Genomic DNA, 21,631 nt, shown 5'->3' with positions numbered 1-21,631 from the left:
GCTGATAAGCGGATGAGGACATATAATGGGGGGGTGGGAGGGGCTAGCATTAGGTTTAGGGTTAGGTTTAGAGTTAGGCCAAGGAGAGCAGTAAGAATGAAGGAAAGAAGGACTGTGTAGAGGGAAAAGAGGGGTGGGAGGGGTGGGAGGGGTGGGAGGGGTGGGGGGAGGGGAAAAATATAATAAACATCATTACCCTATGTAAACGTAAAAAATAAATAAATAAATAAATAAATAAAAAAAAAAAAAGAAATGAAAAAATGTACCCCATTTGTGTATAATGAATCAAAATGTAGTCTGTAAAAATAAGAAAAAGAAAATAATAATTAAAAAAACTGCTGCTACTATGAAGTCCTTCAGTCACTGCCTCTCACAACCAAAACTGTTGCAAAAATTGAGTCTCCTAGTATCTTGGTTTTCTCGCCAACACCCCCATCTCCTTCACCAAGGATTCCACTCCCAGAATTCCACCAAGGTCATAGGAACTTAGGTCATTAATGCCAACCTAGGGCATTGTCAAACTCAAAGGGCTTTTTAACCTTCTCTTTACTGTTGGTAGTGTTTTGTAAAGTGGAGTATTCTCTTCATCAAAATACCCTTTCAAAGCAGTATGGAGATTCCTTGGAAAACTTGGAATGGAACCACCATTTGACCCAGCTATCCCACTCCTCCATTTATACCCAGGGGACTTAAAATCAGCATACTACAGTGATGCAGCCACATCAATGTTTATAGCAGCTTAATTCACCATAGCTAAAGTATGGAACCAACCTAGGTGCCCTTCAACAAATGAATGGATAAAGAAAATGTGATATATATAAATAAATATAAATATATATAAATGTGATACATACACACACACACACATACAATGGAATATTACTCAGCTTTAAATAAGAATGAAGTTATGGCATTTGTTGGTAAATGGATGGAATTGGCGAATGTCATGCTAAGTGAAATAAGTCAAACCCAAAAAACCAAAGGCAGAATGTTTTCTCTGATATGCGGACACTCATTCACAATAAAGGGCGGGTTGGATAGGGAAGAATTGAGTTACTTTATATTAGGTAAAGGGGAGTGAAGGGAGGGAAAGGGACCTGGGGGTAGGAATGATAAGAGTGAAACAGACATTATTACCTCATGTACATGTATGCCTGCATGACTGATATGATCCTACAATATGTATAATGAGAAAAATGAGAGATTAAACTCCATTTTGTATGCTCTATCAAAATTTATGAATGCATTCTACTGTTGTGTATGACAAATTAGAACCAAAAAATTAATTTAAAAAAAAATACCTTTCCACTGACAATAGATTTTCTTGATTTTCCTCCTGCTGCTCTGAATATCTCTTTCCAAATTCCTTTGCCAGTTCCCCTTTCTCTTCTGCACAATATTATATGGTGGTCTTCAGGATTCTGTCTATCTCATCCACTTTCAAAATTTATTTACCATGCATGTACCAACAGTTCTACAGCTATCTACATAACTCCTCCTCTTAAAGGGCTCATGAGCATCTCAATTTAAACATTTTTGAAAATCTGAACTCAGTATCTCCACCTTTGCCTGCAAAACTGGCACTACCCCAGTACATGGCATTGTCTGTAAATGGCACATCTACTTCATCAGTCCTGCAGAACCTCAAAGCCATGCAGACACCATCCTCTCTTTCCCCTATTTCATCTCTCGCATTATCATCCTAAACTACGTTTCATGTCTCTTAAATCTTCTGCTTTGCTAATTCCTGTGAGCACTAGTCCAAGTCACCTTCATATCTCACCTGGACTGTTCTAAGGACCTTTCAAATGGTTTGCCTCTACTTTTATCATCCCCCAACCTTTTACCTACATTCAACCAAAGTGAGTTTTTGCAAACACCAGTAGGATAACTCTTGCTTAAAACTCTCCAATGTCTCCCCCCAACATATTGTCAAAAAGCCTTAATATAATTTAAAATGTCATCCAAAACCTCACTCCTGCCTTCCTTCGTAGCTTCATCTCTTCTTAGTTTTTCCCTTCATTCTGTCCACTCTAGCCATCTTGGACTCTTCCAGGCCTTTGAATGTTCCATATAATCTTGAGTTGAAGCCTTCAAATCTGCATTTCTGTCAGCTTGCTGGAAACTTAGCTATCACTTTTTATTTTATGTGACCAAGTCCATCTCAAGTTCTATAAGCTCCCATACTAGATTCACCTCCTCCTTACACTCTCCCATAGCACTTGTGTTTATCCAGTAGACTCCAAACTCTGTGACAGCAGGAATCAGAGCTCTCTGGTTGCCTGATTTATCCATAGTGCCTAGACAGTGTCTGGCACACAATAAATATTTAGTAACTATTTGTTGAACAATAACACTAACATTATCTGGCTCAAACATCCCATTTTGGGAGAAGAGGAAACCGGGATCTAATGAAAGGAAGCAACTTACCCAAAATAACATACACCAAAGTAAGATTAAGACAGACCTGGAGCCTTCTGATATCCAGATCCGTTTTTTTTTTTTTTTTTTTTTTTTTCCCAGCATATCGTTTGCCTGTCTATAATATGGCATCCAGAAGAAAGCAGACCGAATTCCCTGTCTTGTGAAAGCCAGAACAAGCTTGTATTTGTAAACAGCAGACATTGTATGTTTTCTGTCTTTGTTTTATGTCAAAGGCTTGGAAGTCCAACCCAAAAATAAACTTTGTGTTTCTAAACCTAGAACATCCTACAACTTTTATTGTCTACCACCTTCTTTCTACTCATTGTTCGTCTTCCTTCCCCTCATTAACCAGAGGCATCAGCTGGTACTGTGCTGAATGACTCCTGCATTCCATTCTCTTTATCCCTCCCCTGCCCAGGCAGCATGTCACACGCAGCAGAAGATTAGGAAGTGCTGCCTTTAAATAGTAGCACTCAGGAGAACATTATAAGATCCTGTGCGGAACTGGGGAGAAGATGGATATAATAATTATTAGAATAAAAATAGTTCACATTTGGGCTATCACTTTGTGACAGGCATTAATTTTAATGTTTTTGGTGCAGATTCTGTTTTACCTTAACAACTGTATTAGTAATTGTTTCTATTATTTCTGTTTTACAGATGAGTAAACTGAGGCACAAAGAAGTTAGTAAATTGTCCACATTGTTCTGCTAGCCAGTGGAAGAGCCAAGGTTCAAATCTAGGCAGTCCAGAGTCTGTGGTCTTAATTGCCTGACACTTAGTAATTACCAAAAGGCAACACTATGGGAGATCCAAGTGTTGCTTTATATAGATGCCATGGGTCCCATTCCTGAGTTATTCATTAATCCATTAAGCCATTCAATCTTTCATCTCTTCATTCTCTCAACATGTATTTATTGTATTATTGTATTTTTTATATCAATTGCTGAGAATACAGATTAAATAAATGGCCTCTACATCTCACAGTCCAGTGAAGGAAACATATAAGTACAAAGACATTTATTCTACTCTGCTCAATGATAAAATAGAAAGGAACCAGGGGGCATTGAAATAGAAAAGATTACACACTGGCGTAGTAGGACACAACAGTGATTCATCCTTGGCTTGCCCTCTTTGCTCTTCCTCGCACTGCCTCTGCGCTCTCCCTCTCCTGGTGGCTTCCTGTTTTTCTTCCAGTGCTTTTCTTGCTTTGGTGGTTTGGTTCGACTGTTGGCCTCCCCCACTCCTGGCTTCAGGTTTAACTTCTTTGCTTGTTGTTTTCCTCCTGCGGTTGGTTTGGATGAATTCTGGCTTGGCCAAAGGGATCATGTACTGCAAACTAGTCTAAGGCCAATCCAAAGGCAGGCCAGGGTGTCCAGGTTCCACCGCCTACATGGCTCTGGCTCAAAGAGCTGATGATCCAAAAACTGGGAATTTTATAGAGCTTAGAGAAATAGATGAATGCATCCATCCCAGATGGTTTGGTTGTTCATCTGCCTAAACACCAAGCAGTTGACCTAGTGACTATCCAACACCCCTTACAGTTCAATCATTGGTCACTATGTTAATACTATTACCAGTTTTAATAGTTTGCTGCCAATTATGATTTCTGATCTGTTGGCTAAAAAGTCTTCCTAGTAAGGCATCAACTTTGAAGTAAACAGTATAAATTTATAAGAGGTTCAGACAATGAGGACATTTGAGATGTTTCACTTTCTCTAGTTGCAATCTCCCATTGGCTTGCTCCATCCAAAGCACAGTTTCTCCTTTAAAGTCATAATTGAGGCTTATTCTGGCTAAGTGATTTCTGTGGAATAGGAGGTACCATTGAATTTAGCAATAAGAGAATATTATGGTGATTCTTGTTGGTAAATGTCTTTGGCATAATAGATGATGGATTCTAAGTTAGTCATGGAGGAAATTAGTGCCAAGAAGAGAATATGGATTAAAAGAAAAGGAAGCAATCAAGAGCTGCCATGAGGTAGAGAAGGACACTTGGTAAGAAAGATAGTACAAATGAAAGAACTGGACTGATGGGCAATTAAAATCAGAAAGTGGCTATTAGTATGTTGCAATGCACACACAAACAGCAGTCTCAGTAGACAAAAGTTTCAGAGTGTGGCTGTGGGAGCAAATGTTGAAGTAAAGCTGAGATGAAGGTCCCTGGAACTGAAAACATTTTGAAACCATAAGACTGGAACATTAAATGGGTCTTATAAACAGATCCTGAAATCTTCCCTGATAATGACAAACTGGGAGGATGTGATCTAGAAACCTCAGCCTCATTTAACATAGGGATGTAAGCAAGAGGCTGATGGTGACAGCACGAGATGCAGGGGAGCTATGTGTCACTGTGTCTCTATCATTAGGTGGGATAAAACTCAGAGGAGCAGGCTTTTTACTTGTCTGGAAATAATAATGAGGAGCCATGAGAAAATTGACAGCCCACATCTCCTCCAGACCACCCACTGTACCTATCTGAAACACACATAACATGGCAATGCAAACCTTTTAATCAAGTTGCTGGAAAAATAAAGTTTACTTTAGATGATGAATAAATATAATAATAATAATAATAATAATATTTACACTTTTAAACATTTAGCCTACATAACAAGCCTATGAAATAGATATTAAAATTTCTCATTCTTAAAATGAGGAAACTGAGGCTCAGAATGTTAAAGGGCAGAAGCTGGATTCTCTGGTGCACACTGTGTAATCCTAGTCACTGGGGAGGCTAAAGCAGCTTCCGCGACTTAGGGAGGCCCTAAGCAACTTTGGGAGATCTTATCTCAAAATAAAAAATAAAAAAGGCTAGGGATTTTGCTCAGTGGTAAAGTGCCCCTAGGTTCAAGTTCAATCCCCAGTACCAAAAAAAAAAAAAAAAAAAAAGGAGAGCCAGGATTCATGTTGTGGTCTATATATCACCAAAGTCCATGTTCCATAACAAATGGATAGGAATATAGGTTCTAGAGCTGTATATTTCTCATCTTTCATAAAGTAGGTAGTGTTTAATGTAGTGCTAACTAAGTACCCAATAAATACTAGCTGGTATTATTATTATTGTCAGTGATGAGTCTATGTTATTAATATTATTGTTTCTATTATAGCTTTTGCCAAACACTTCAGCAGGATCATTTGTATTCAGTTAACAATGGATGACTAGATGAGTGTTAGTTTGCAGTTTTTGAGTCTATAATCTGATGCTTTTAGCAAGAAGCTTGATTTAATTTAGTTAATTAATTTATTTTGCCTTTGGAAATTCCTAAGAAGTGAGTCAAATTCATCTAAATAGAATGGGTACTTGCTCACTCTTCATATTTCCACCTAGCCCTTAGCAATCAGGCCCTGTTTTAGAACCCATCTCAAAAATCTCATGACAGAGGTAAGTAGTCTTACCTAATAGAGCATAGCTCTCCTATGCCATAGTGACATGTGGTTCAACTGGAGTCAAACTGTACCTTACCAGGGAGACCAATGTAGCCCTGTCAGAGTGGGCCTAGTAAAACCTTCATAAAGTGTACCATTGGGAATCAGGAGTCACTTGGCAACTGAGAGTTAATCAAAAACCACATGTGCATGCAGCCAACACAACAGATTACACAGCTGGCAAAGACTTCAGCAACAATTTAATCCAACCCCCTCATTCTACTGATAAGGCAAGTGAGCTCCAAGGAGGGAAGGGGTCTTGCTCAGGGTCATACAGCTGACAGTAATTTTGTTTCAAAAAATAATATGAACATTCTTTCTATATATCAATGAATCCACCTTCCTATCTTGGTAAGCACAGTATAATGACCTGATTGAATTTTCTTTGAAAGTGGAGAAGGCAAGCTTTTAGAGTTTTATAGGGTCCCAAAGTCATCAGATGAAGGTAAACTGTCATACAATAAAGCTAGAAATCTGCCCATTGACAGTGAGCTCCTCAAGGAATGGACTTAAGCATACCAATGAGTTAAAGCACTTTTCAAATCCTGGTCTAGCCTTCACTAGCTTAGGCAAGTCACTTAACCTCTCCAAGCCTCTGTTTCTTCATTAGGCTTAGATCAGACTTTCCTCACAGTGCTTGTGAGGATCAAGTGCAACAAAATATAAGCACATAGTACCTTCATAAAATCAGCATCTAATAAATTTATACTGAAAGCTAATGTTTAGTGCCCTGCTAAAGTTAGGGATTCATCAGTGAAGAAGAAAGCCAAGAACTCTGCTTGCTTGGTACGTAGATTCAGGAGGCAGGAGCAGAGGTGAGGGCACAGAAGAGGAGATAGACAGTAAACAAATAAATTAATGTAATTTCAGATGATGCTATATGCTGTGAAGGGTTATAAAGATAAGAAAATGAGATGATGTGACCTCTGGTGTTTGGGAGAAGTAGAATGTCTCAGCTCAGAGTGGCCAAGGGCAGTCTTTTAGACTTGAAGAGGTAAATCATATGAAAAAATAAACCTGTCAAAGGTCCAGAAGAGCATCCCTGAGAGGAGGAGGGCCCCAGGCAGTAGCAAGGATGGTGTGTTCAGTCAATAGCAAGATGGCCATGTTTCCAGGATGGCAGCCCAGGAAGCGGGGCATGATATGAGGCTAGAGTCTGGGTAACTAGCTCCATCTTGAAGTTCTAGGCCATCCTACAAAATCTGAGTTTCATTCAAAAGCCAAGGGAACCAAGCTGGGGGTGGGGGGTGGGGGGCACACACCTGTAATTCCAGCTACCCTGGAGGCTCATGTAGGAGGATTGAGAGTTCTGGAAGCCAGCCTGAGCAACAGTGAGACCCTGTTGCCTCCCACTCCTGCCCTCCCCCACAAAGCAATGGGAGTCTATTGCAGTTTTTAGAAGGGGAAGATACTGTGATGTAATAAAAAACAAGTGTTTGGTCTTTGTTTCTGGTTCCTGGAAGCTGAGAAAACCTTTGGGTCCTAAAGACCAAAGCTCCTTAAACCTTTAGATTCTCCAGAGTGATGTCTTTTTGTGCATTAATAAGATGACTGAGGCTAGAAGCCCTTAGGTAGCTTCCAAGGAAACTGGTGACCAGAAAGACTAAGGAATGATCAGAGGGTTCGAACTTTCTGCCCCAACTTTGATCTTCTGGGAGAGAGAGGGTCTAAAGATGGAGTGTGTCACCAAAAAAGCAGTGATTTAGTAAATTGCGCCTGTATAACGAAACCTCCGTAAAAACTCCTGAATGATGGGGTTCTAATAGCTTCTAGGTTGGTGAACGCATGGAGGTGCTGGCAGGCAGCATGCCTGGAGAGGGCATGAGGTTCCCTGCACCCCTCCCCACCCCATGCTTTGTCCTGTACATCTCTTCCATTTGGCTCTTCCTGAGTGGTGTACCTCATAATGAACTGGTAATAGGAAGTAAGCTCTTTTTCCAGTTCTGTAAGCCCATTCTAAGAAATTATCAAACCTGAAGGAGTAGTGAGTCGGGGAACCCCCAATTTATAGTCAGTCAGTGGGTACGGGAATGCCCAGACTTATGACTGCAGTGTCTTGTGGGGACTGAGCCCTTGATATATGGACTCTGACCCTAACTCCAGGTAATGAGTGTGAGAATTGGGTTGAATTCTAAGATACAAGTTAGTGTCTGGAGTTGGAGAATTGGTTGGTATGATAAAAACACCACACGTTTTGTATCAAAAGTGTTATGGGTAAAAAACAGCCCAGAGGGAAAAATCTAATTTAACTCATTCATTGATTCATTTAGCAAATATTGATGGATTGCATATTCCAGCCAGAAACAATTCTTAATGTAGTGACTGAATCAAATTAAAACCTCTGGCCTCATAGAACTTTCATACAAGCAGAATAATAAATATGAAAGGTTTATGGAACACCTACTGTATGCTAGCACTATTCTGAGCCCCTCTGGCCAAATCACTCCTGTGATCCTCCTAGCAAGCCTATGAGAGGCATGATGTTATTCACCCCATTCACAGACCAGGAAACAGCCATAAGTAAATCAAGGAATCTGTTTGATCCCAGTCAGACAGCTAGTCAGTGGTAAAATCCCAAACTCTGGCAGTCTATTATAGTCTATTATTTTAATCACACACTCTCTATTTCTGAAAACTCATCCTGACTGGCCATGACTGCTATAAAGGGGACCAAAGTGAAGTCAGGAGACCAGTAAGGAGGCATTGGCAAGAGATTGACTGCTGAGACTTTCAACAATGCTGTAAGCAGATCTCATTACTTCCACTTTGTAGATGAGAAAACTGAGGCTTCATTCACTTATCTGGAAAGTAGCAGCACCCAGATCCAACCCCAAGTCTATTTATCTCTAGATTGTAGTATTTTCCCACTATCTATTCCATTTCCTATATGATAAGAGACCTCCGCGCCTTCCCTCTTTTATGATTAAGAGACTAACTGGAGACTAATTGGAGGTATATTTTAGAGTCAGAATTGGAAAATTGCATCTAAAACTTGTTTTGTGCCCATTCGGTAGGCTTTTCATAATTGAAAATAAAATATAAATACAGTAACACACTGGAACACATATACTGGGCTTTTCTTTTCTTACTACAGATTTAAAATTGAGATGTAGTATCCAGAACATGAAATACATGGATTTTAAGTGTACAGTTTGATAAATTTTGATGGGTACACTCACATAATCAACATCTTGAAGCAAAATATATAAATGCACACGTGTGATAGGTATATTTAAAATGAGAGATGAGAAGCCAGTCTGTGTATCATGATGAATGATAAAAACCTCTCCCACTCTTTTTCCTCATCCCTTCCTGCTTCTCAGTGGACATTGTCCTTTCCAATGCATTGGGATTACTTACACAGAACACCAGGTGCAGGTCAAAAAATGACTGTCAAAAAAAAAAAAAAAAAAAAAGAAAGAAAGAAATAAAAGAACAATTATCCATTTCTCAGTGCTTGTTGGAGGAAAATCACATTGCTATATTTTCTGTTTTTCTATGGAGAGGTCATGTGCCTCAGCCCACACATTAGCACATGAACTTGTTTTTCCAGTAAAATGAGTCAGAGTTCCTCAAGAAGGCAGATTCATGTATTTCAGAACTGTGTGTCAGCATCTATGAAAAAAAGTACAGTGTCCCGTATTAATACATGTGAGATACACACACACTCATACTCACACTCAAAACAATCACACACAGCTAATAAACAGGAGGACTCAAGCCTAGGGTACTCAAGGATCAGACATTAGTCCTCACAGTGGGGAGGATGATGCACAATGGTGTCTGTGTGGGGCTAAGCAATGGCCAGGAGTCAGAACCAGCTTGAATTCTGGCTTTTCTACAAATTGGCTTTCTGATCTTAAGAAAGTTGCTTAGACCCTCTGTTCAGTTCTATGATTCATTAAGTAAGGATAATAATCGCTGATAATCTCTGCCATTTGAACCAGAAGTTAAAAAGGTCACATACATAAATCATGTAGAACAATGCTCAGCAAAGAGTAAGCAACTGGGCAAGTTTGACTTGAACAGCATGCTGGCTGGCTGTTGAGGAATTACACACTACATGTTCTGTACACCACATTGTGCCACCTAGATCCCATCAGCTAAGAAAAATTGGAGCATGCATCCTCAACATGTGGACAATTATTTACATAAAAGCAAAGTATTCTGTGCTTGTAGGTTACTCTGTATAACAGACAAAATATAGCTGAAATAAAAACATTTCCAATGTGTTTGCCTATCATGTCCTATCATAGTAACATTATGTAACATTCTAAAGGTCCATCTTTTTTCTTTTTTTTCTAAGGTTCTTTTCAAAGAGCTTTATTGATTTTGACAAATATGTTTCTAAATATATACTTTTTAAATTCATTGTACACAAATGGAGTATAACTATCATTTCTCTGGTTGTATACGAAGTAGAGTCATACCATTTGCATCTTCATACATGTACATAGGGTAATGATGTTTGCCTCATTCTATTATCTTTTCTTCCCACATCCCCTCCCCAACCCTCATTTACGTCTACACAACATCCTTCTTCCATTCTTCCCTTACCTCTCCCTGCCCCCGTTATGTATCACCAAGCACTTATTAGAGAAATCATTCAGCCTTTGGTTTTTGGGATTGGCTTATTGCACTTAGCATGATATTCTCCAGCTCCATTCGTTTCATTCTTCTTTATAACTGAATAATATTCCATTGTGTATATATACCACAGTTTCTTTATCCATTCATCTCATATGTTGCTGGTGGGGTTGCAAATTGGTGCAGCCAATCTGGAAAGCAGTATGGAGATTCCTTAAAAAACTTAGAATGGAACCACCATTTGACCCAGCTATCTCACTCCTTGGTCTATACCCAAAGGACTTAAAATCAGCCTACTACAGTGATGCAGCTACATCAATGTTTATAGCAGCTCAGTTCACAATAGCTAGATTGTGAAACCAACCTAGATGTCCATTGTTTTTTTCTATGGCCAGATTTCTAAATGATTTTTGATGTTTGCTAAAATATTTTGCTTGTGCCTATGTATCCATATCTCAAGCAGTCTTCCTGACAATTTTTCCCCAGTTCTTGCTTCACCTCACTAGATGTCCACTGTTTTTACCTTGTAATGTGAAGAGCTAGTGCTGAGTATATAATGTGACAATTTGCTTGTTTGCTTGAATCTGAATTTTCACCACTACCTACAATCCATTGACTGAATCTTTTTCAGCTGTTGCCCATTTTGTAAGGATTAGTTTACATAAAACTAGGTAATACCTTTAAATCCACTAACCTAGACATTTAAATGACAGCAGCTGGCAAATTCTGGAAGCAGAGAACATTGTGCTATTGTCCCCTTGGTACTGGAGCACTATTACTCCTCTCAGAGGCCCTCACACAGCTTACATGTCTCATAACAGTCTGATGTGTGACCCAAATGAAGGATCTGGTACCAATCCACATACTGAATGCTGGTAAAGTTTAATCAGGTTCCTCAGACCAGAAATCAAATAAATGGTGTTTCCAGTATTTTCCTTCAGAATCCTAGTAAGTTATCTTGAGCACTTTCTAAGATCATGTGCCTTTCAGGAAATGCTGGCTTTGATGATTCCACTGTGCCTCTGTTATGAAAGTCATCACCCTGTCATTCAGCAACTCACAGATATTAACCAAACACCTGTGGGTGCTAGGATAGTGCCAGGTATCCTCTCTACAATGGCATGGTTCCTCTTCATGGGAGTTCACATATAGCTAGCTCCCAACACCAGGTCCTGATGTATTTATTCTCCCTGCAGATCATAATTATGGACACTAGTAGGCTTATGGTGCCCATTGGTGCCTAAATCTAGACTACCTGGCAGGCTTCCCCAAATGTTAATGCCATGCTTTCCCAGGTTAGGAGAGAAGGTACCGTATCTCCTTCTCTCTAGATTACCAATATCAGTATGTCCACCACTCAAAGAATCCACATCTTCTTCAAGGGTGCTGAAGTTTCCCTTCCTTCCTTTGCCCTGTCTTCCCTGACAACTCACCTCTCTGTGGTCCAAAGCTCTTTGGTAGCTCCCAGATGTGCCATAACACATGAGCACTGGGTGTTTCTCCTGCCTACAACGACGAGGCCTGATGATTGCCAGTGCTGCCTCCAGAGAACTGGTGAGCACAGCGTGCTTACTGGTGTCTCTGCCTTGACACACCAGGGAAGGGTCAAACCGCGTGAATGAGGGCTTTCATGACTGGCTACAGGGACCCCATTTTTTTCCTTATAGAAGCCCTTCACTTGGTTTCAGAAGTGACAATCAAATGTGAACTTTTATGGTTTATTTATAGCTTTGCCTTACAGAGAGAAAGAAAAGAAGTGATTAAAATGCTATTTTACAAAATATTTTTGTTTTTAAAAAGCTTTCATTGTGTGGGCAAAAAGGAAAAAGAAAAGTCACTCTATTCATTGTGTTGTCTAGACTCAAACAAAGAGGGTAGCGTGCTGCAAATTAAGATTGTCCGGCCCCTGCCTGCTGACAGAAAGTATTAATTTGGAGTCCAACTTCAAATAAACCCTTCTGAACAGAAATATATTGTGGGGGGTGACTATATTTAGCATGGACTAGCATTTCCATAATAAGTTCATATTGTTATGCTGTGGTAATTTCCAGACTTAATACAGCCAGTGTGTTCATGAGGTTTCAGTTTTGTGTTAATTATTTGGAGAAATTGGAAAACTCAGCAGTGTCTGCGATGACAGGGCTGGTTCTCTGGGCACTCTCCATATCGCCTCAGGTGCCTGCAACAAGCCTATCTTCAGAAAGAGAAAGGGGAGCCTACAGCATTTTGACTACCTGTGTAACATTTTTTAATATGGTGTGGTATATTTGTACTTTTCTTACAATGATAAAACCGATATATGCCACTTTAGAAAAATGTTTAAAAGTTGATAAGAAAAAAAATTATTTCCCATGTTCTTGAAACTATTACCATTTCCATTTATTCTTATCCAGGTCTTTTTATGCATGTGTAATTTGCCCTTAGTGACTTAGGTAAAATAAAAACTTGTATAGCACAATTCTCACAATTCTTCAGACAGTTGAAAAACAACTTTATTTTTTGTTCTCACTGCTCCTTTCCATGTGTGCAGTGGAGCTAACTTTCCCCTGTCCTGGTTAAAAATTCCAGTAGTTCCATTACCTTCTTAGATAAGAACAAAGTCACTTAGATGATACAAGTCACTTAGATGGTCCACTTAGATGGACCCTTTAAGTTGTGAGTCCTAGCCAAAATTCAAAAACTCAAATATCAAGGAGTATATGAAAGTTAAGTTGTCTCCCAGTAGCTCCAGCTGGAGTTTGCACAAATGAGAAGAGATAGCTGTGATCAGATGGGTCTCAGAAGCCTCTGTAGTAGAATTTTTTGGACCCTCTATCTCAGAAAGCCTATCACCTACAGTGTCCCTGTCCTTGTTAATGCCTCTATGCCAGCAAACAGCTTACTTTTAATTCCTTAGAAATCCTGTAGTTCACCTCCAGCTTCTTAAATTGCCATATTGGACAGGATCTAAGACAACACAGGATAGTCCTTTCACATGTAGGCCCAGGAGGTCTGTTGGAAATAGTCATGCCTTTGGGACAGGCTGTGGCAGTGTTGGCTGATCCCAGTGCAATCCATCCTTCACTTCTTCATGGAAGCTACCAGCCTACCCATCTGCCCAACAGGAGTCACCCACAGTCCACTGTGTGCAACAAACATGGGGATAGGCACCCAGTTTCCCACTGGTCTCAGGGGATTCCTACTGTCTTAACTCATAAAGGGAGGACCTCCCCTGACACCTTGCTCTGGGCAGAGTCCTGATGCACAGTCCACCAACAGCTCTCTCCTGAGATTTCATCTTGTTGACTTTCCATGTGGATGAAAGGTTTCAGATTTACAGGTCTTTAACAACTCTTTCTACAAATTCTTCAGGGTGGTCTGTTTCCAGCTCACTGGGGTATCTTATATCTGTCATCTTTAGATCTCAGCCAAAACTTCCATTTTAACATTCTGTCACGTGTATTATCCTTAAGTTCATTCATTCCATCAACATTCCCTGAGTGTGTGTGATAGACCAGATGCTGAGTTTGGCAATGAAAATAATTATAACAATTCCTGCCTTAAGGAACTCATAGTCTAGTTGGGGAGACTGATGTATTAACAGAAAATTATGGCACCATGTCGTAAAGATGGAGGCACAAGTTGCTGTGGGAGCAAATAGCTCAATCCAGGGGGCGAGCAGGCAATAAGGATGAGTCAGAGAAATCTTCAGTGGAAGAGGAGCCTGACCTAAGTTTAACTTTCAAATGGGTTATTTTTCAGAAACAAAATAAACTCCTTTTAAATCTTCTAAATCTCTATTTTGAGCATTTATTTCTCAATAATTTATTTTTAAAGCAAGCAAAGGTAATGTGAAAAAGGAAGAGTGAATTCCCTGATGTCTGCCATTTGTCCACACATCTGTTACAGTAGGAAGGAAAATAACATTTACAGAGGACCTTCTATAATACAAGTTTCCTGGATCCCACCCATGAAGGCAATCCTGGAATGTTGCCTCAAGTCTGGAGCCCAAGCACAACCAGGAGGGGCATGCTCCCAGGGCATTTTCAAGATTCAGAGGTGGTGAACAGGGCTCAGGGTCCCCTCAGAAGCCCAGCAGAGGAAGAGGCAAGGACAAAATGAGAATGAGTGGCAAAGCTGGTACTGGGGATTGTGAGGACACCTCACCAACACATGGGTCTGGTTTTCAGGGAGTCAGAACTTAGCCTGTGAAGGAAAATGTTCTGATGTGCTGGGTTGGATGTGCTTCTGCTCCCTAAGTGGAGCAGAAGCAGCCTCAATCAGATGTGCTTGCCTGTTTGCTGTGGGCTCCTTCACAAGATGACTCCAGGCAGCCATTTTTGTTTGTTTGTTTGTTTCTGTCTTATCTCCGGTTTTCTTGTCAATAATTTTTCCTAATTTTTAAAATATCTTTCCTACTTTAGGATGCCATTTCTTCCTGCTCTCAATGTGCTTGCTACTCTCTTAGCAGCTCTGATATCCCAATCAGTACTTTCTTACCTGTCGAAGACTGGGAACCCAGATAACTAGCCCAGAATGTTCATGCTGTCCTGTAGAAGAATTGGCAGAGCACTGTAGAAACAGTGGAAATTAGCAGATGAAAAGGAATTGGGTTTCCTTGAGTCATTTTCAAAAAGAAGTTTATCCACTTCTAGCATCATGCTTATCTTACTCTATTTTGATCACAGCACATGTCTTTTCCTTTCTGTAGTGAGCTCCTTGATGGAGGGAAGGTTCATGTGGTGTGCCTCTCCATGTTCCGTATGTGTAGCGTGCTGTGCTGGGCACATGAAAGGGCTTACTTTCTATGCTTTATAAGTAGGTGCTGAGATTCAGCAATAAGCAGGCAAAGTCCTCCATCGTGTAGTTTACATTTTGGTGAGGATAAGACAATGAATATGTAAACCAGTAAATGCAATTAGTGATATACAAATCGGCTGTTCAATCAATCAATCAAAATAACATGGTAAATATGGTCTGAGGGACATCCTTGGATATGTTTTGAAGATACCCAAGTGTTCTCACATTTTTTATGATAGTCAGCTTTTCACATATTTTTCCTCCCCTGCTAGTATTGAGTTTCTCTAGGAAAAAAAAATACAAAAACTCTGTCTATTGCAAATCTGAATCTCTAGCAGTATCTGGTACACAGAAAGTAATTAATAACACTGCTTATGTATGCCATAAGAAATGGCTCACTTGAGCTCAAAATGACTGCATCCCTAAAGTAAGAGTTCAATAGCTGAACCTTAGACAAGGCCTGTTCTAGGAACTGTTGTCAGGCCATTGCTTCATATCTTCCTTAATCATTTCTATTGGACTCCAAGGTTTGGGTACACGCCATGTCTCCTACCTTTCTCATGACCTTAACAGCCTCGGAAGCTACCCGAGGAAAACTAACCTTTTCATCCATATAATGGAGCCACCACAATCTATGGTCATCTGGGTGCTGTATACACCATACCACATCCTCTGGATGTAATGAATTGTTACCTGCCTGAGTGCTCCACAGTAAAAACAGGAATGTCCTGGAGTAACACTCCAGAACTCAAGTCAGTTAGACTCAAGCCAGAGATCTCACATCTATACTCACAACGTAAGAGATTGCTGGGAAAAGAACTGAAGGTGAATTGAAGAGCTCTTAAATATTTCATCTAAAGCATAGGTGCGGTGTGGGTGCCATGCGTTATTGCTACCTGTAGTCTAGTAGGCAATGTATGCAGGGGCTGATTGTGTGACCTTCTTATGCCTTTGGGTCCAGGTAGTCAGGAAGGAAGGTAACTTCTGCTGATCCCCGGAGGCAATCACAGAAGTGTTTGGTCTTCTGGGTAGTTTGTACCCAGGATGGGTAGTTTTAAGCTCAGGATGTGTGGTCATAGGTGTAACCTTCACTATTCCTTGGGTTGTATTCTTATTGGCAGAGAAAAACAAGTTGAAAATCATATAGACTGAGTATTGTAAAGGGAAGTGAATTCTAATTCAAATGTCCTTGCCAGTCACAAGCCTCTCTTTGGTTTTAGCTCTCCAACTCAATTGTCTGCTTTGTTTTCCATTTAACAGGAGGCAATGGCAAGAATGAGCAAAGTTGGGAAAGTGGTGTTCCCAAGACTTGAGGATAAAAAGTAAGTTTCTATTTTTTCTATGTGCAGTACTAAATAATGAGAACATACAAATGCTTGCAACTATAGATCTGAAATAAACTTTGGATGTCAACTAATTCAATTCTTTTATTTAATAGTTGAGAAAACTAACTCCCAGAAAGATAAAGTCACTTGCCCTTACCTAAAATTCAAAGCTAGGAATGGCCCCATCTGGGTGTCTGATGCAAGCTTCTGAATTCTCAGATAAATTTTTTTTCTGGGTCACTGGCAGCAAATCTGGTCTTCTCTGTTCTAAAAAATAAAAATAAATAAAAATAAGGATCTTTTATATCTCCCATCAAAGGACCCAGTAGCATCAGTTCATTCTTTGTATCATTTGACATTGAGGGCTATTCAATGACCTTGATCAGCGTTGTAATCCCAAGTCAACATAATATGCATACACTGAGTCCCTGTTATATTCAGGGCTCTAAGTTGAGCAACATGGAAGTGTTACCACATGACAAATTAGCCCAAAGTAGAAAGGAACGTAACCCTATAGAGGTGAGGAAGGCTAAGTCTCAGTTCACATTGATGCTTAAAAGAAATCATAGACAAGCCAAGGTAGGGAAGAACGTTCTTTGTAGAGGGGATGACATATACAAAGATATAAAAATGGGAACAGCATGGTATGTTGAAGCCACTATAAACAACTCACGATGCTAAAACATAAGAGTATGAGATGGGGAATGGCAGAAAGTGAGACTGAAGGAGGAGGTCAGCTCCAAGTGGGTTGTGCTAAAGACCCTGAACCTCATGTTATAGGCAAAACAAAATTCTGAGCTTTAAATGGTGGCTAGGCCTAGTCAGAGGCACATTTTAAAAAGGTCCTTCTTAGAAGATCAGTTCAAGGGGAATAAGGGTGGAAGTAAACCAAAGAGAAGCCTTTTTGAACAATCCAGGTCAGTGATGAAAAAGACCTCTATGAAGTCACTGGTAGTTGAGTTTGAAGATAAAAAGACATTTGGGCAAGTGCCTTAATAATTTTAGGAAAGTATTTGATGTTAAGACATAAATCCCATTGCCCCATGTAATGGACATGCAAAGGTGCAGCATGCAACACCAAACCATGTTGTTGAGCAGAGTTTTGGAAATGTCCCTGGAAAAAACAATCCAATTCATTTTTCTTTTTTGTGTCCACATGGAGTCAGGCTATTAAACCCTGATATACAGCCCTCTCTCAATTCCAGGCTCAGAGGAGCAGAGCCTTGCCTGGGGTAGCTCAACCTGGGAACATGGAAAAGGCTGGGTTCCCAGTGGCACCGGGAGCTGTGTGTACCCCTCTTTCTGCTCCCCTCATGGCAGCATCCTTGTTTTTTGAAATTAAAAAACGTCTCTTGCCTGATCCTCTCAGGACTTCTGGAGAAGGCCTGTTTTTAAGTTCTTTTAGTAAACCCCACGTGTTTCGCTTGAAAGAATCTGGCTTCTCTCTGGCAGCTGGCAGCTGTGCCCTCTGGAGGAGGCACACACGGTGCTGCAGCACCATCTGCAGGTGGCCCAAAGATTTGCACATAGAAAGCATGAACCGGTTTCCGACTTTCATCTCATGACTTCTGATCATATTAATTTAACTGCATGGGACATTTACTTAGGTCTGTGCCACACAGAAGCAACTGCCTGAGTTCAGGAGAATTTAGAAGAGAGGGGATTCATCTGGCTTAAAAAAGTCAAGATCACACAGAGTCTACTCTTAATGACTGCAATTCAATAAGCAATTTTTCATGATGATCCCAAATTTTGTCCTTAATACTCAAAACAAATTTATACTTGACTTTAGATCAGTCACTTAATGGTATCTTGAAAAAAAAATGTGCATTAAAAGACACTATCAACAAATTTAAGCCAGATGTGGTGGCATATGCCTGTAATTCCAGTGGCTCTGGAGGCTGAGGTAGGAGGATCGCAAGTTCAAAGCCAGCCTCATCAACTTATTGAGGCCCTTAGCAATTTAAAAAGACCCTAAGGATGGGCTAAGGATGTGGCTTAGTGGTAAAACGCAATCCCCAGTACCAAAAAAAAAAAAAAAAAAAAAAAAAAAAAGTTAAAAGGCAACTCACATAATGAAAGAAAATGACTGCAAATTATATATCTGATAAGGGATTAATATCCAGAATATATACAGAAATCCTAAAACTCAACAACAACAACAACAACAAACCCACAAACAATTCAAAAACAAATAAAGGACTTGATTGGATAGTTCTCCAAAGAAGATATAAATGATCAATAAGCACTTGAAAAGTTATTCAACATTACTATTAGGGAAATGTAAATCAAAACTTCAGTGAGACGCCTCACACCTGTTAGGGCAGCTACTGCAAGCAACAAGAACAATAGAATCACAAGTGTTGGTGATGATGTGGAGAAATTGGGATCTTTATGCATAAAATTGTACAGCTGATATGAAAACAAGTGTATCAGTTCTCAAAATATTGAAATTAACATATAATATAGCAATAGAATATAGAATTAACATATAATATAGCAATTCTGCTTCTGGGTATATACCCAAAAGAACTGAAAGCAGGATACTGAAGAGAGATCTATACAACCACATTTACAGCAGCATTATTCATAGTAGCTAAAGCCATAAGAACTCAAGAGGTCCGTCAGTGAATTAATGTATAAGAAAAAATTATATATACATATAACACAATGTTATTCAGGCTTAAAGGGGACGGAGATTCTGACACAGGCCACAACACAGATTATTTCATGCTAACTGAAATAATACAATCACAAAGAGACATACTATGTGATTTACCTATATGAAGAATAAGGCCAGTGAACAAAGGTGCCTCAAAGTCACTGGTATTAAATTTGGAAATCCTTGAACTGGGAAGGTAGCAGCTCAGTGATAGAGTACTTGCCTAGCATGTCTGAGGACCTGGATTCTACCCTAGTACCACAGAAAAATAAATAAAAAATTGGAAATCTTGAAGTATGTGAAAAGACTGCCAACCATAGCTCCATTCTAGCAGTTTTGAGATTCCAAAGTCAGGAAATCCATGTCATGTAGTGAATTGCCCAACATTTATATTATCATAGAGGATCATTAGAAGCAGAAAATTGTCCCTAAAAATCATTCTATGGGTAATGGATTTTAGAGGCTCATAGAATGAGTTTTATCTACATAACTAGATTGATGATAATATTGGATTGTTAATTACTTTAAAAGTTGCAACTAGCACTGATGAGTCAGGCATTGTTCCAAGAGCTTTGCATATAGTACTTCATTTAATTCACACAACAGCTCTCCTGAGGTAGATCCTGTAATTACTCCCATTTACACAGGAGGAAATGTAGGCACAATTTGATTAAGTACCATGCCCTGGGTCACACAGCTAGCCATGAGCCATACCAAGATTCATACCCCAGCTTCAGAGTCTCCCGCACCTACCCCTTAACTGTGTGTTTGGCCCCATCACAGTTCCTACACTACCAGAATGCCCGAGGTAGAAATGTGTGACAAGTAGAAGTCCGGTGTTCACAAGGTTACTCTTACTGCCTGTCTCCCCCAATTCACAAGCTTCCTCCAGAGCTCCCTCATAGGGACTCCTTTTGGAACACCCCAGCATCTACCAAACCACACTGAAGTGAATTTGTCAACCCTCATCCCACATCAGTTCCTCCAATGAAGAGGAATAAGGACAAACTTTCAGGACTTCAAGTGCCATTTGTCCAGGCCGCACTTACCTTTCAGCATTGTGATACAGAGCAGCTGAGCCATCTGACTCATGGCCAGCACCAGTTCTGACAGGTCTGACCCAAAGTCATCCAGAGAGAACAGGGAGATTGAAGACCATGACCAGATGCCTGCAAAGCAGGGCACAGTGGCAAGAAAGTCCTTGCACATGTTCTCATGGGGTTTCACAGTAGGATAAAGCAGTCTGCTACAGACTTCTAGTTGTGGGATCCACAAGAGTGATAAAACATTCAGTCTCATTTCTGGTCAGGCTATGGTTTTACACCAGATCAGAGGCTAGTCACATAGCTGAAGCTGGGAATATGAAGGGCTCTGTGCTAAGCTTGGGGCTTTAGGTACATGCAGCAGAGGCTTTGAACTCAGACCAATCTGATTTGAAATTCCAACTCTATGCTAGTTTTTAGCTATACTATTTTGGATATACCTCCTGAAAAAGATGCCCTCATTTCAGAAATGGAAATAATCCACGTAGCACTGCATGTAATTTATAGATAACAGGCGTCACACATGCTATTCTATTGCCCAGGGTGCTGTAAGCATGCAGAACCTGGAAGGTGTCAGCATAACTCTAACAGGTGTATTCCTATGCTTCTAAATGCAAAGCAACACTGCTTGATAGACTCATTTTAAGATTGTTCAACATATTCATCTTCCTCCCACAGATATTATGACAAGAAATATCAAGTATTCCTGAAACTGGTTGAACACCAGAAGGAGTATTCAGCAATCATGAGTGGGGACTGAACCTCGCATGCAGGCACCAATGCCATTAGGACCTCTGTCCTTTCATCTTACGTTCAAGACCCTTTAGGTATCGCCTCATTGCTTCTGTATTGTCTCCTAATAAACAAATTTGGACAAGTGCAACCATAACTGGAGTCTCCAATTTCAAAGCATCACTCTTATCTAGTTTCTACACAGGCACCATATGCCAGAAGTCTCATACAAGGTAATAGGATCTCATATAGGACTAGATGTTGGGAATCATTTAATCCAGGGGAGACTTGTACTTATTGATTCTATATCATACATTAAGTGAAAGACATTGCTTTAGGTAGAACATTTAATTTATGTTCTCTGTCCTTTATGGCATTCACCTTCTTGAATAGAATATAGTCTAGGGTCATATTGCATTTAAATGCAAAATCATCATTTTGAAATCATCATATTAAAGATAGGTATAGGAAAGGATCATCAATGGATCCAGGAAGAAATTTTGATGAGTAACAGGATGTATGCATGTTCTTAAAATGTCTCTTCACAGATTGTTTATTAGTTACGAGAAGAAAAATAATGTTAACAATACAGGGAAGAAACAGGACAACGTCTTGATTGGGTGATGCAAATTACCCAATCATGTGCAAAT

At 39.9% G+C, this 21,631-nt stretch overlaps 1 protein-coding gene across 8 annotated transcripts in view; it reads left to right on the top strand.

Annotated features, from left to right (window-relative positions):
• Fggy (FGGY carbohydrate kinase domain containing) overlaps positions 1-21,156 on the top strand; it is a 409,535-nt gene extending 388,379 nt beyond the window's left edge. For 7 of the 8 annotated variants that reach the window (XM_047521121.1, XM_047521094.1, XM_047521114.1 and 4 more), the window contains 2 exons: positions 16,480-16,541; positions 20,928-21,156. In XM_047521121.1, the coding sequence (XP_047377077.1) occupies positions 16,480-16,541; positions 20,928-21,009 (144 nt within the window). In that variant the 3' untranslated portion in view covers positions 21,010-21,156. The remainder of the gene's footprint in view (positions 1-16,479; positions 16,542-20,927) is intronic. The other variant, XM_047521130.1, reaches the window with a different exon arrangement.
• The last annotated feature ends 475 nt before the right edge of the window (positions 21,157-21,631 follow it).

Source organism: Sciurus carolinensis, chromosome 1 (assembly GCF_902686445.1).
Source record: "Sciurus carolinensis chromosome 1, mSciCar1.2, whole genome shotgun sequence".
Lineage (NCBI taxonomy): Eukaryota > Metazoa > Chordata > Mammalia > Rodentia > Sciuridae > Sciurus > Sciurus carolinensis.
This window is presented reverse-complemented; position numbering and strand designations above follow the sequence as displayed.